The following is a 15,796-nucleotide window of genomic DNA, read 5'->3' on the forward strand; positions in this document are numbered from 1 at the left end:
GACACCATTTCGAGCGTGGCCGTTTTCGTGCGGGTGACACGTAAAAGCACCCACTACACTCTCTGAGTGGTTGGCGTTAGGAAGGGCATCCAGCTGTAGAAACTCTGCCAAATCAGACTGGAGCCTGGTGTTGCCATCCGGTTTCACCAGTCCTCAGTCAAATCGTCCAACCCATGCTAGCATGGAAAGCGGACGTTAAACGATGATGATGATGATATAAATTTATTTATATTATATACTGCTCCTCTATAACTTAGAGTGTGTTCCTTTATCAGATTTATGTTCTACCAATAATATATACATATACTCACACACACATATATATTAATCACACCTACTCAGTGAAAAAGTGCACTTGCTGACATTGAAAGTATTTATAACAGAAGACTACTGGAAAAAAATGTGGGGATATGATCAAATCATAGGATGTTGGAATCTACAAAATGGGAGATATAAGATTAGATGTGGCAATAAGTCATCCTCTGGATTGAATTGTCTAATTCTATTATATAGATATATAAAACACAACGATGGCTACATGTACGTATAAACAGAAAGTAAATAAAATTGTACTCTTGATACTTAACCTGCATTGAAAAGAACATATAAAACAACTCTCTCCCACATTCACGAATTCATTGTCAAAACTAGAATTCATCAGAGATGGATTCTTTGTAATAGTTTGACAGTTGTTTAGTTTCTAAACATGTAAGCCAACAGTTATACACGTTTGAATAGTCATTTGTTTGTTTTCGCTTTACGTTACCAGGAGAATTCGTTTCGCTTATGATATTTAATAAATTGAAAACATGCTCAGAGTTGTCTCCCGTATTTGCTGGGATATTTATAAAAAATATTAGTCATCGAGAAATTTTTTTTTTTTCTAACAGTATATTTTAATTCTACTTCAGCTTTTTTTTTTAATGATACATGCATTAAATATGCTGACACCCACTTAGCTAAAATTCATACTCGTGTCCGTTAGAGTTCAACAGACATAGGATAATTACAGCGCAATCAAATTGAGATAAAAGGAGTGGTGAAGACGACAATCAATGTAGTGAGGTGCCCCTTATTGACAGATGTCTCTTTGCACGTTTAAGTTTAGATCATAAAGATAAATGGAAATAAAAAGGAAGCTTTTTACGCACGCAAATTAATAAAATATGTCCGTTTTATTTTTCGTAACGAAATTAACACTCATTGAAGGGAAAAATTTGTTTGTGAGAAATATCAAAATTTTTAATTTAAAAACAAACTGGTCAGTTTAAAAGCTGGCTATTTTAAAGTTTTCCCGATAAAACTGAAGATCTGCTTAAATTATATAAATGTAATATGAAAATGTTTACAATTTATGAGCAAATCTGTACTTCTACGAGCAATTAAGCTGTTTATAAAGAGTTGTCAAAACGAAAATATTTCATTTGAAATATTAAAATGTTTCATTTAGCTTAAAATAACTTCTACAAGTTGGTAGCAGTAATTTTTAAGACGAGGGGAAAATGAAGAACAAGTGCACGACACGGGTTTACATATGCATGTATTACAGGGCTTCAAGTCGATGCTCCTCCTTTCTTTTGCCCCATACACATACATACACACATTTTATAAATTCAAACGAAACTTACTATTCCATATTTCTCATTGGGAGTGGTCTTCAGGTAACATAAAGGCCACTTTTAGTGAGACACTTCGCTGGGAACTTAAGTTACGTTTGAATTTGTTAACAGTGTGTGTATATACACACACACATACATATATATTATAGATAGATATAGCGAGAGGGAGAGAACGGTATACTGTATATATATGTCTATGTAATTGAGTAGCAGTAGACAAATGTCACTGAGGCTTCTGTATAGATCTCGCGCATGCGCCTCCACATGAATGATGAAGCGACTTTGATGGAGATCAATATGCCATGGCTGGTTGGCTGGGTATAAGAAAAGAATGGAGATGTCCTCCTCATTTCTGCTCCCGGCTATCCTGGTCTTCGTCCTCGTTCTCCTAGTAGTATTGCTATTGCCGACAACACTGACGCTGAAAAAGAAGCAACAGCAGATATTTCCACTGTCCAAAATATTGATACCTCTCTTCGACTTCAAACAACAACAACCGCATCTACTACACCAACAGATTGCTGCCTCTATATTCTTCCCATTTGCTGTTTAGCAGTTTTCGCGTACCAATTTCTCATTGATATCTTTTCTGCACTTACTCTAATCATTTCCCCTCGTTAACTTCATGTTTTGTCACTTCTAATTATTTGCTTCCACCGTTTCTTATTTGGCACCTCTTTTACTCCTTGGCGAAACTAAATGTTTTTGTTTGTATTCGCTTTGTTAATATTATAAGAGTACAACATGACACTATACTTGCTTTATGACAATATATAGTTTTGTTTAATACTGAATACTATTCTTACTACTAACTTCAGCATTGTAAGCTATATGTAATATACTCGATGAAAGTAATCATATAAACACCATTAAGAAGAAAAAAAATTATTTGCGAGTAAAAATTATTTGCGAGTAAAAAGTTACATATATAATATACTATTTACCTTATTAATTAGACATATGTAAGCCGCGCGCGAGCAATTGCAGAATAGCGAGGCAAAATTAAAGAAAGAGCACTTGTTTCTTATTGTTTTGTAATATCAACAGTTTCATATTATTTACATAGAATTAAAATTGTCTTATATTTATCAAACCATTTTCTCTAGTTTTCGATAAATTATCCTACGCACTAACTTTACATTAGTAAATTCTTGCAAATATTGTTCAACTATATTGTATTCTTAACTATCGCTTTCTTCGTTCATGTTTTTGTTTCTGAACGGAAGGGGGAAAATAGTTATAAGATAAAATAGAAAGAGGAGATAACATAAATTGATGTTGCAATTAACCGTATTCCAGTATCCTTTTAATTTACATTCTCAATTTTAGGCTGTGACTTTCGTATTTACACGCACCCACACACGTGTGTATATATATATATATATATATATAGGTGTGTGTATATATATATATGTATATATATGATGTGCGTAGGTTTAAGGAAAGACATAATACCTGAACACATACATATATAATAAATAAATATATATACATATATATACACACACACACATGGAAGGATATAAATATGTGTATGTGTGTGTTACGTATATACCGTTAAGTGGTTCTCTCAGTGACAAGCTGAACTGACGAGAAAGTACAGTAGTCTCGCTTTGCCAGCAACACTTGCTGGTTACTTTCTATGGGTGGGTAGCTAAATTATTATTTGTAATTGTAACATACATACATATTAATTTCTCTCTACGTGTAGTTTAATCCTTTGGCGAGTGTTTTTTTTTATTTCTTAAAAAGAAAATTTAAAAAAAAAATCTCTCCTCATGACCAAGGGACAGAAAAAAAGAGGGAAATCTAAGGACTATCTCTTATTCAAGCCCATTAAGAGAATAAAAATTAAAGGTGATAAATATATTATTTAATTAATCAGGACTTTTTCAAAAACACAGAACATATTTTAAACCAAAGAAACGAGGAATAGTGGAGTGGAAAAACAATTCTTTTTTGAATACAAACGAACCAACAAAAATACCAAGAAGAACTAAAATATAGCGTAAGAAAACAACTATGGATCCAGATATGGGGGAGACTGTGTATGGAACCCAAGAGGAAGGACACGTTATGTCGGAGAAGGTGCAGACACTGGCAGCTAGCGTCTACAAGGAGTTCGAACGGATGATCAAAAAATATGACGAGGACGTTGTCAAAGAACTGATGCCGTTGGTGGTTGGCATTCTGGAGAGTTTAGATAATGCATTCTCAGACAAGCAACAAATAGAGGTCGAGTTAGAACTGTTGCGAGATGATAATGAACAGCTCTTAACACAATATGAAAGGGAAAAACAGCTACGCAAGGCTGCGGAACAGGTACGTATCTTCAGTGTTGTAATTATTATGATTATGTCAGAAATTATTATTATATTATAACTGGCAGAATCGTTAGAGTGCCGGACTATATGCCTCGAGGCATTTAGATACGGCCCTTTACGTTCTGAGTTCGAATTCCACTTGGGTCTTTTCCTCTTTAAATGTGTAGCTTTTGCCTATTCCTTTGTGCATCGAGTAAAATGTCTTGCAGTATTCTCTTTTTCTCCAAGTTCAGATCCCTGTGAAGTTAGTTTTGCCTTCCAAGGGTCTATAAAAAAAAAATACCAATCTTGTACTCCCCACCACTACGCCTGCCAAATCTGTCTTTGTGCCTCTAAGAAATTATTGATGTGTCAGGTGCTTGCATTCGTTGCTAATGTCGTGTCTTCGGTGAATCGGTAACAGAACGCGTATTCTATTCTTTCTTGCTGTAATCACTTCAAATTAATATTCCCTTGGAAAAGACATAACCCTTCGTTTGCAATTTTCTAAATACCAAGTGGCCGAGTTAAAAGAAATAGAAATATATAATCTGTATAGGATGTTTTCTATGTTTTGTCGACTATGTCGACTTACATCAGTTCATCCTTCCTGGATTGATCAACTACCAGTAATATATTCATGCCAATTCAGCCGACCGTACCTTCCCATATATATATATATATATATATATATATAAAAACACAATACATATGTAATATATTGTGTATATAATATATGTATTGTATGTTTTGCATAAATGTATTTTTTTATTGGCGAGAGAGAAAATAAATGTCATTATATGCGTTATTGTCTTTCTGTTTGATATAATTTATTCCTACTTAAAACCTCCCGCGGTGGCACTTGTAATCAATGCATAGTTAACTGCGGACCTTCTTTGCACATTTTCATACATTTTTACACCAAAATACATATGCACGCATACTTAAATAACCAGAACACACACACTTGTATTTAATTACGAATTTTAGACATCCCTGCTGCTGAACATCATCTATTCTTTATGACCATGTCAAAGCTAGCTGCCTAATGACACTGATAATTTGTTTAGTTGCCACTAACAAAAACCATGTCTAATACAATTTGTTTAAAAAATTAAACAACCTTAGTTTAGGCCTTGTCTCGAATAAGATGTGAATATTAAATTCTTTTAATTTTGTCATATACAACATGTTTAAGGTCTGTGTCAACAGGACAATTGTATTTAATTGTCGTGCCCTCCACTTATTTATTTGAACAAATATTTTGGAAATAAGGGATTAAATTTTTGTGTCAGCTATATTATATATATATATATATATATATATATATATATATATATATAAAACACACACATACTCCCCACCTCAGGGTAATGTAAAGGTTATTGTAATGAAATCTTGAGCATTTTGACACGTATATCGTGGTTTGGTTGGGTCGAATTTTTCTTTTTCTTAAGCTTGTGAGTGTTCTTTATTTCGTTTTAGTCAAAAGATGACTCTTAAATATTTTTACAACAGCTTTAGCTGCAAGACTAGACTGACATCTGTCCATCTGCCTCGTAAAAAAAAAAAGGAAAAGTGTACAGTAGATTTTTTATCCTTCCACATATTTAATAGAAATTAAGCTGTAACTACGTGGATAGTTTCTATGTTGGTGTGTTTAACTTATTAAATACGTCAAACATACTCGCGAGCACGCTCACGTGTGAAGGAGCAGAGGAAAACTTCGGCCGTAATTCGACGTATAAAACAGTCAACAGGAAACTATCTAATTTTCAGCCAACTCGGATTCAGTTCTTTGTCAAAACAGTTTCCTTTAATCTGTAGTTTCGTGACTGTAAAAAATATCCATTCCTTTCGACTAAGCAAAAGGCCAATTTTCCTTATCTTTTTCTTTTTGTTGGAAAGGGCGTATGGCTGGTTGAATTAAATCTCAGCATTTTTCTTTTAGAAGCACTGTCGCCCTACCGAAGACTGTGTCTTTAAGTTCGCTTGCTTGTGCTGCATTCTGGACAACGAATTAATGTAAAATGATGCGTATAGCTGGAAGCTCATACGATGCAAAAATAACCTCTACTCCTTCCCGGTCAGAATGTTAATATGACTGTGAGAGGAGTAAATCGCCTCAGTTAACAGCATAGTATTGCTGATACATATTTATATTGACAGTAAATGAAATATAAAATTAATTCTAGCAGAATTAGAACTCAGAGAAACTAGTAGAACAAGTCATCTAAGTACATCACTTTTACTGCCAACCTTTCCTCGAGTACCAGTAAAACGCCGAGGTTCATTCCACTCATCTTTTCTTGCAGCATTTACTCTTGTCTCTAAGTTAGAAATCTTTATTGATTTTTTTTTTAATGATAGTCAACGTTTTGAAGGTGAGGATACTGCGGTCAATTGAATAGATTTCCGTGTATTACTGCTATTTAGCTACTGCAGTATATGACAGGTATAACAATGGTGAAATCAGTCTATTGGTATTTAGCTACTGTAATATAACAACAATAGTGTAATGTCAATTGAATACTCGTATATTCCTGGTACTTCAATATCACAATATGTTACTGGTATAACAATAATAGTGGGGGATCAGTCTATTGAATAGATTTCCGTGTATGATAAGTACTTAGCGACCGCAATATATTACCGGTACTGCAACAGTGGTAGAATGCATGGCGTACTGGGCTCCAGTGGTTTTTGAAATAGGAATAATTAGGAACGAAACTAAATGCCATATTGGCATCACTAGAGACATTGCTTCTTTATTGTCTCTTTTGAAAGAAACAATGAAACTATTGCATGGCCACAAAACAATGAATTGTTCTGTCAAATAGAAATTATTAAAATTAACTTAACCACACTTCATTCTCTTTAAGAGCCACTTTTTGTGTATTCCACTCCTTATTGTATAGAAACCCCTTAAAAATTGTAGCTAAAAGTAATATTTAGGCATTTATTTACCTCATAAGGCATTAAAAACAAGATTTGGTTTATATTCGTAAAAACTGTTAAAATGAAATATAAAACTCCATTAGAAAAGGTAACGCGTGCCACAATATTACTTATTGCTTATTTTCATTTCCTTTACTCTAGCATATTACTAATGATATCGGGTTTTGGGCAGTCGCGATGGCAGTTTTAAACCCCGACAGAATTTCAGGGTGGTATAAAAACTCAGAAAGAGATATAACACCTGTCTCGTTCCTAAATACCATCATCATTGCTAGAAATAAAAGCCAAATCTCAAGCCACGCTCTATCGTTCTTTTTTTTTTTATTATTATATAACGGATATATTATATAATTTAGTCGGAGATAAACTGTCCCAAATGATTGGATGGTCGTGGCTGGAATCTCTGATATGTAGGTCATTTGATTTAGGGCTGACGTGGGTGCAAAACAATAGGGTTGTTGTTTGTAACTCTTAGACAATTCTCGATGCCATCTTACATTTCTAACGGTATTTTAGCCTAGAACGTTTTCATAATTCTTCTTCCCAACTCGCTGTTCGTATTAATTACTCAAACATTATCACTAAAGCTTACTTGAATATAAAATAACGATCTTCAATCACTAGCCATTTTAAAAACTGCCAGCATTTCTACTATAAAAATATTCCACACTCTTGTGGCTGTTAGTATAACGTATCATGCTATGCCACTACCAACACTACTGTTACTACCACTCCCATCCATCACTGTCACCACGTCACGGATGTGAACCATTTGTTCTGAAATGTGCTGTCTGTCGGTCGGTCGGGAATTTTTAAGATGTTTATCTAACTAACCCAGATTTCCCCCCACTTAAGCTGGCTGTAGGCAATTTTCAACATCCTTGAATTCTTGTTATAAACCTGTGCTTCCACGTTTTTGTCATTTTCTTTGCTTTGCTTGCTTGGAAGCAGGAAACTAAAGCTTATTTAGATGACACTAGCAGGTGGAAAAAAAAGAAAATCTTTGGTCTTCATTATGAAATCTAAATACCTTTATAAGTAGTAATTGAGTTGAATTTGTATGAATGCATGCATATACACACACATACTAATTTTTATGTTTTTACATATACACAAACATACTAATGTTTTTGTGTTTATACACGTACTGTTTGTGTGTTTGTAAACAATGTATATACATATGTATGCATGTGTACATACATCCACACATGTATATACACATGTATGCATACACACTCACTCTGTGTTTATCAGTCTCACTCATTTCAGGAGCGTATTTTTTTCCCACCATACCTTTATTGATAAGGATAGGCTTGTTAATATTGTTGCTGATAGAATTTGTGTGCTTTGCAGTATTGTTATGCTTATTTACATTCCGAGTTCAAATTCTACTATCCAATATTGTCAGTCATCTCTGCATTGATAAAATAGTGTACCTTTTACAACTGGTATCCATTTAATGCAGTTGTTATCAAAATTTATCTTCTTGCAGACTTCATGTCTGGCAGTGTTGACACACTGTCTGAAGAACATAGTGTTAGATGGTTGAATACTACAGAACAACCATCACCATTTAACATCTGATTTCCATTTTGGCATGGGCTGGATGGTTTGACAGGAGAAGGCAAGCCAAAAGACTGTGCCAAGCTCCACTGTCTGCTTTGGCATGGTTTCTTCAGCTGGATGTCCTTCCTAATACCAACCACTTTAATGTGTGAACTGGTTGCTTTTTTATGTGGCACCAACACATGTATTATTTGTTATAGTTAAAATCTTATTTTGTTCACTTTTGTTTCATCTGTCTGAGGTTGGTTAAGTAACAGTCAAGGTCAGGGTTCAATATAATTGACGGATCCTCCCTCTTATTGTCTGGCTTTGTGCTTGTTCTAACAAATCACTTTCACCTTTTAACATTCATATTCTGTCAATTGTAGAGCTTATTATTCATTTGTTTTGAATTAATCGTGCATTATTTTATAGCTTTCAGATTTTGATGAGGTAGCTTAATTTTTACAATGATATTCTAGGGTTGGTGTGAGATACCACATCTGGCCAGTTTGAACATAAAATGGATAGAATATTTTGGCTGGATATGGCCAGTTTAAAGTATAAATGGAATATACTTTGTAATTTCAAAATATATTTTAGTAATAATTCTGATTAGTTTTTTTTAATCATGCCTTTTATTACTGACTTAAGATCAATTAATTACTATTTTATCTTGTTCTCTCACACATAAGATTGTTGAAGTTAATGTATATTTGTAGTTAAGACTGATGTTGAGTTTACTTAGAAGGTAACATTTAGAATTTTGAACAACACATTCCATCATATATCCCAGCAAATCTGTAGATAATCAGTTATTTATATTACATCCATTTTTTTTTATTAAATGTTTTGCATCCATTCCAACCATGCTAGCTTAGGTAGAATTGGTTCTGTTGGAGCAAATGTATATATTTCCTGCTGTTAACCACTCGAATGTAAAGTGGGTGTGGCACCTGTTGTGTGCTAGCCAGCAGTATTACATATCTTTATTTAGTCTTTTACTCAACCATATTGTCAGTAATCCAGTTAGTTAATTCCAGTCATTATGCCTTGTTTTTTTAGAATGTCAATTCAATCAAATTGCTTCTGCTAAATGATTGATATGTAGGAAGAGCATTAAGCAAAATGTTCTATTTTTGGTTGTGGATGTCTCCTGTGAGTGATTATGGAAATTTTAAGTTTTGTAATCATTACTGTTTAAATAACAATTTGCTTAAGGCTGCCATATTTAATAAATCTTTGTAAAATTCATGATGAGATATTGCATAGTCAATACCACTGTAATATATATAAACTCCCACCACCAATCTTGATTATATTCTAAATTAACTGAAAAACATAGGCAGTCTGTTCATTGGAAATAGTTACAAAAAAGTTGGGAAATCGTCTTAAAAAATCTTAAATTCTTGGTTATTTGATAATTCTAGTTTTCATTTTATTCACTCTCTTATCAGTTCCTTGTTACCAGTAGTGTAAAGCAGGAATGTGTCCTGGCGCCTACTATTACAAATAAATAGTGACTGAATAAGTAGTAAGCCTTCAGTGATGACACTGTGTCACTATTCCAGTGCCAGTCTGTTTAAAATTTCTCAATTTGTCAAAGCCAAACCAGAATATTTTAGGTACTTGTTGATGGTCATGTACTTCAAGACAACATAGACAAAGATTAACAGCTAATTTTGTTTTCCCAGTTGCAAATTTAAGTCTAAAATTCATTGTCAAAGTAGCAGAGCTGTTATCCCTTGTATTTGGTTGGGGATAGAGAAGCTATTGGAATGTGTTGTCAAAGTGTTTTAGCACTATTATGTGATAATGCTCTACCAGAAGAAAAATATAAAAAACAAATGTATTATATTTAGATTTTGATATCTTTGAAACAAACCTAGTATGGTGATATTCCCTGTTAACTTTAAACAGTAATAGTATTTTCAGTTATATGGTGATGAACATTATATTCTCAACCCAAATTATCCTCTTACCTTGATACAGTCCCAAGATTGATATGAATCTCTTGTATGGCAGTTTTGTAGATCAAATGTAAACTTTGTGAAGACAGCTTGCCTCACCAGTTTTTTTTTTTCTTAGGGTGCATGTAAACTCTCAGATTGAAATCACTTTAAATTTATATTCAAGTGAAATGTAATAAAGAGATGAACTGCTGTTAGCTGATTGCTAGTGATTGTCATGGGACTTTTTTTTTTTTTTTTTTTTTTTTTTTTTGATGGTTTAATACTTCTATGACTTCTGTATAGATGTATATGGCATTATGTATATATGTATTTGATCTACAAGACTCATCCACTTCACACCTGTCTGGAGAAACAGAAACTAAAACAATAAAAATGATGTATATAATGTCACCTGTTTCAGTAGCTCACCTTGTCTTTTGGTATATCTAAGACTCTCTGGGATGGTTGGTGTTAGGAAGAGTTCCCTGCTATAAAAACTATGCCAAAACAGTGAAGCCTGGTGCAGTCTAGTTAGTTCTTGTCAAACTGTCCAACCCATGCCAGCATGCAAAACAGATGATAAATGATGGTGATAATATTTTTTCTGGTGCATCATTCTTTAAGAGGGTAAGGTGTAATTTGGGGATTTGGCTGTTGTTTAGTATGTTGTTGATGCCTTTGAGAGCTTAGCTTCTTCATTGTAAACCACATGAATTTCTTATCTTAATCATTGTCATTTTTTTCTGTTTTGATTTTATCTTCAGTAATGCTGCCAATCCTAATTACAATTTATGATGAGTGCCTAGCTCAAGGCATAAAATGTTTAATCATTGTATCTGCTGTCATGCTTGGCAGAAGCAATGACTAATTTTCTTTCATGGTAATTGTAAATGAGTATCACCATCACACAAGTGGTGTTCTTCATTCTCAGTTTTCCATGGAAACCTGTCTAGCTATAGGAAAACTACCTTACTTGGAAACATCCACTCATAGAAAATCTGACTCCATGAATGACCTATGAAAGATTGAAAAAATGGATGTTAATTTCATGCTACTATTATAGGAATATGTGCAAGTATTACCACTTTATAGTAAGCTGCTTGATCTCATACTTGGTGATTTCCAAATTTTCTATGTTCATACATTGCTAGGAAATGTTTAATTTTCATCTCTTCCACTTACAGAAGTAAATATTACATTTGAAAATGAAAAAGTTAATTTTCTAATAAGTGGGATAATAAAGTTCTTGATGTGCTAAATAAAAGTTATTTTATATTTAATTTTAATCTGGAAAGTTATTTTCATAAAGTATACACCTTTCCTTTTTGTTGTGCTATCTGAAATGCTGTCTTACACCCATCAGATATCTTAGTTTGGGAACCTTTGAACTAACTAATCAGTTGTAAAGTGGGTGTATCATTGGGCCCTTTCTTGTATCTCTAGAAGTTCCTTTTTGTTATGCTTTCGATTAATCCTGAGAATGTACCATTTCGCCTACTAAATTGGAGTAGATATTCTGTGTCCAAATTTTGTTCAGAAATGATATCTTCCAAAGATGGTTATTTTCTTCTTTTCTCTGTCATCATCACATATCAGTCAAAATGAATTAAATGGAACTGGCATGCAGCATTCATCTTTTCAGATGCATTGTTCTTAAATTTAATCACATCTGTCCAGTTCTTTCTCCATTTATTTCTGCTACTTTTGCCTTTGACTTTACAAACCTACTTACAGCATATTTCTTCAGGGAGCTGTTATACTTGCTAGAAATAGAACCAAGATCTTCCTCAAATTACACCACTCACTATCTTAACAAAGGTATGGATAATGCTGTCCTGAATTTCATGCACCTAAAAGGACAGGATGGTCATGGTTGGATGTGTCATTGATCATGTCAGGTTGATAGATGACTGGAGTTGGATAGGGGCTAAACAACTTCCTGTACATTTTGAGTCAAGGGAATCTCTTTGTGGCCATGTAGCCTGTAAGAAATTGCAGCCAAATCTTTCTCAAACCTCATCCTCCCGTCTTTAAAAAAGATACATTAGGTAATGAACTTAGATTTATTAATTCTGAATAAAATATGAGGATGGTCACTATGAGATACCTTTCATTATAGGCCCATTCCTCAATTTTAGTTGATCTACTGCTAAAGAACTTTTAAATGTTTTGTCTGTGCAGTATTCTTATCTACTTCATACTTCTCTCAGTATATCTGGATACTCAGTTGGTCTTTTTTTTTTCTCTAACATTACATGTTTAACAAGACATATCCACTTTGCTCTCCTGGTGTTAAATCCATTAGATATATATTTGTTCATGAACACACCATTTCTGTTCCACCTCACTGAATTCATTAACATTCTAGACTCAGTTTTGCCATTTTTCCTGGGACAATTTACTCGCTTCTCCCCTCAAAATGCATGGTTAAGCAGTTAGATTTACAATGATGTAGTTCCTTGTCCAGTCTTGTTTGGTATCTTGAGTAGATATATTCTATCCCAGGCTTGGGTTTACTAATGTGTAAATGAAAGTATTTTTACTGCTGCTGTTGTATTAACTTTCCATCATGAGCTAAATGATTTCATGGTGTAAAGAATTTGGCAGTACTTTCCTAATTATTGTTTTACTTTCATACAACACAATCTTTTAGATCAAGTTTTAAACTTTTATATTTTAATTTACCCTATTCACTTGTCTCTTAATCTTAGACATTCCTCTTTTATCAAAAAACAAAAAAAAAACAAAAAACAAAAAAAAAAAAGCAAAAACCAACTTCAATGGATTCAACAAAGATCTCTCTCATTTAAATATTAGCTGTTTCTATGTTCTCACTTTCTTAATTTTTCAAGGCTTATATAACTTCACAAGCTATACTAATAATATGGACTTGGCATAACCAAATGTTCATGGAATTTACTTTTCAATCATGAAAGCCTGGGTTTGAGCTCACTGCCTGGGATCTTAGGCATGTATCTTGGGTCAGTCTAAGCATTGTAATTGAAACTAGGTGGAGGTTGTGCAGAAACTCATCAGATACATTGTGCCTGCCATTCAAAAGGCATGACTTTGTTGCTCACTGTCCTGCTGATTTTATCTGTGAATTAAAGTTACATGTGTCTGTGGAATGCTCAAACATGTTAATTCACTGAACAGGTGATCCAGTTGATTGAACAAATGAATCTCCATTGTCAAAACCAATTATTAGTTTTTACTTACAACTTATAATTCATGTAATGTTTTTGAGTTGTTTCCTAGAATTAGACTTGGTTTTCTGTTTTTGATCATAGTATATTCAATACTGTAAAGCTACTTAATCTTGTCCTTTATTTTATTTCAATGACTTTTGTAACATAATGCATTTTTTAAAATGGGCTCAATGTGGTTATTATGGCAGTATTGGTAACAGACAATAGGGTTATGGACTGCCCAAGACACCAAGTGTCTTCTGTATCCCTGGGCTAACTAAAGCCTTGTGAGTAGATTTAGTAGACAGAAACTAAAACTAGCCCATCTCTTCCTATCTCTCTGGCACAGGCATGGCTGTGTGGTAAGAAGCTTGCTGCCCAACCACATGGTTCTGGGTTCAGTTACCACTGTGCATGGTACCTTGGGCAAGTGTCTTCTATAATCTTGGGATTTGATAGATGGAAACTGAAAGAAGCCCATTGTATATACTTGTGTCTGTTTCTTCACCACCATCTCTTGACAACTGGTTTGGTGTGATTACATCCCTGTAACTTAGTGGTTAAGCAAAAGAGACTGCTAGAAAAAGTACCAGGCCTAAAAAACAGAAAAGCACTGGTGTCAATTTATTCAAGTAAAAATTCCTCAAGATTCTTGACATTTCTATTTTTCTTTAATTGTACCTTCGAATATTTGAGATGATGTATGTAAAATATAGTAACAGCTTCTCTTCATTGCTTACCTCCATCAGTTAGTCTTCAGCTACCTTTTCCACAGTTGTTAAGTGGGATATTGAAGAAGGACATAGCCACAATAGCATTTCTTAGACGTACTCCTTGGATGGTGATTTTTCTGAGTTTGGATTACAGGATCTGTTTGGGTTTTCTTGTTCCTAACATCCATTTTTACACACCTCAGTTTACAATGTTCATGTTTTCCAATGGTTTAGCTTCTGATGGATTTTGTTTTTGTCAGTACATCACCCTGCTTGTATGTTGTAATGATTGTATTCCATAGAGATCATTGGTGTTATTTAAAAGGAAGGTATCTATTTAGTTGCTAAGTTAAGATTACTTTGTATGTTGAACATGTAAAACTCCAAACTTGTATTATGCCTGGTACTAGTAGTTGTGCTTGCTTGCTGTAATGTATCCTCTTTATTGATTAGTAATATTAAGGGTGTTCAATTCTGTTTGTATTTGCATGGGGACTCGCCTAGCTCACTGACATGCCTAGCTCACTGACATGCCAAAATGTTGAAATGTAATAAATCAAGCCAAACATCAAATGGATGTATTATATACCCCAACCAACTTATCTCACAACGACGACGACCACCACCACCACGGAAAGTCACTTCTGTCTTGTTTTTGTCCAATTCAATTGATTGCTATGGTGTTTTAGAAACTAATGAAGCTAGCAAGTCCAAGATTTTCAGTGATCATTAAGCAAAAATGTATTTTTATATACTTATATTTTTTAGAATATATCTTAATCTTCACATTTAAAATATAATAGAAATGTTTATATTACATATGTGCAAAGCAACACAGTATTTTTTTCAGACATTGGTGGTTACAAAGTCCATATGTCTACTCCACTCCCTATGTGGTTATATAACCTTTTCAGCTATTTGTGGTTTTAATTATAATAAAAAATTGAAACCATACATGTAGAAAAATATGTTCATGCATAAGTTATGTAACAACACAGTATCTTTGATATTAGTAATTATTATAACTGCTATTATACATTCCAGTATTGACCACATAGGTAGAGTAATATGTTTACACGCTCACACATATGCAGACACAATTAAAATATCCTTTAGATATTGGTGTCTATATTAATAGTTGTATAAAATATTCTCATACTGCCCACATGTAGAGAAATGTGTTCATATACATGTAGTGGCATAAGAATGCAACTTTTGAGATATCAGCAACTACAGTAATAGGCAGTTTATTAATCTAATTATATAATAAACACCAACCCATGCTAGCATGGAAAGTGGACATTAAATGATGATGATGACACTAATATTGACATGTAGAGAAAAATGTTCAAATATAGTTACATAGTACCTTTCGGATCACTGATTATCATAATCAGTACTATAAAATACATTTACGCACACACACACACATGCACACTCACATGCACACACACACACACACACACACACACACACACACACACACACACACACACACACACACACACACACACACAC

General features: G+C 33.7%; 2 protein-coding genes across 14 annotated transcripts in view; one reads left to right on the forward strand and one right to left on the reverse strand.

The window, feature by feature from the left end:
- The window catches only part of LOC106882171 (uncharacterized), a 140,101-nt gene extending 138,304 nt beyond the window's left edge, over positions 1–1,797 (reverse strand). The window contains exon 1 of the mRNA XM_014932757.2: positions 1,629–1,797. The gene's annotated coding sequence lies outside the window, so the exon portion shown is untranslated. The remainder of the gene's footprint in view (positions 1–1,628) is intronic.
- A 566-nt stretch (positions 1,798–2,363) lies between these two features.
- Positions 2,364–15,796, forward strand: part of LOC106882306 (C-Jun-amino-terminal kinase-interacting protein 4) — a 233,098-nt gene continuing 219,665 nt past the window's right edge. For all 13 annotated transcript variants that reach the window (XM_052973649.1, XM_052973657.1, XM_052973658.1 and 10 more), the window contains exon 1: positions 2,364–3,941. In XM_052973649.1, coding sequence (XP_052829609.1) covers positions 3,642–3,941 — 300 coding nt within the window. In that variant the 5' untranslated portion in view covers positions 2,364–3,641. The remainder of the gene's footprint in view (positions 3,942–15,796) is intronic.

This window comes from Octopus bimaculoides, chromosome 16 (genome assembly GCF_001194135.2).
Source record: "Octopus bimaculoides isolate UCB-OBI-ISO-001 chromosome 16, ASM119413v2, whole genome shotgun sequence".
In the NCBI taxonomy this organism is placed as follows: Eukaryota; Metazoa; Mollusca; class Cephalopoda; order Octopoda; family Octopodidae; genus Octopus; species Octopus bimaculoides.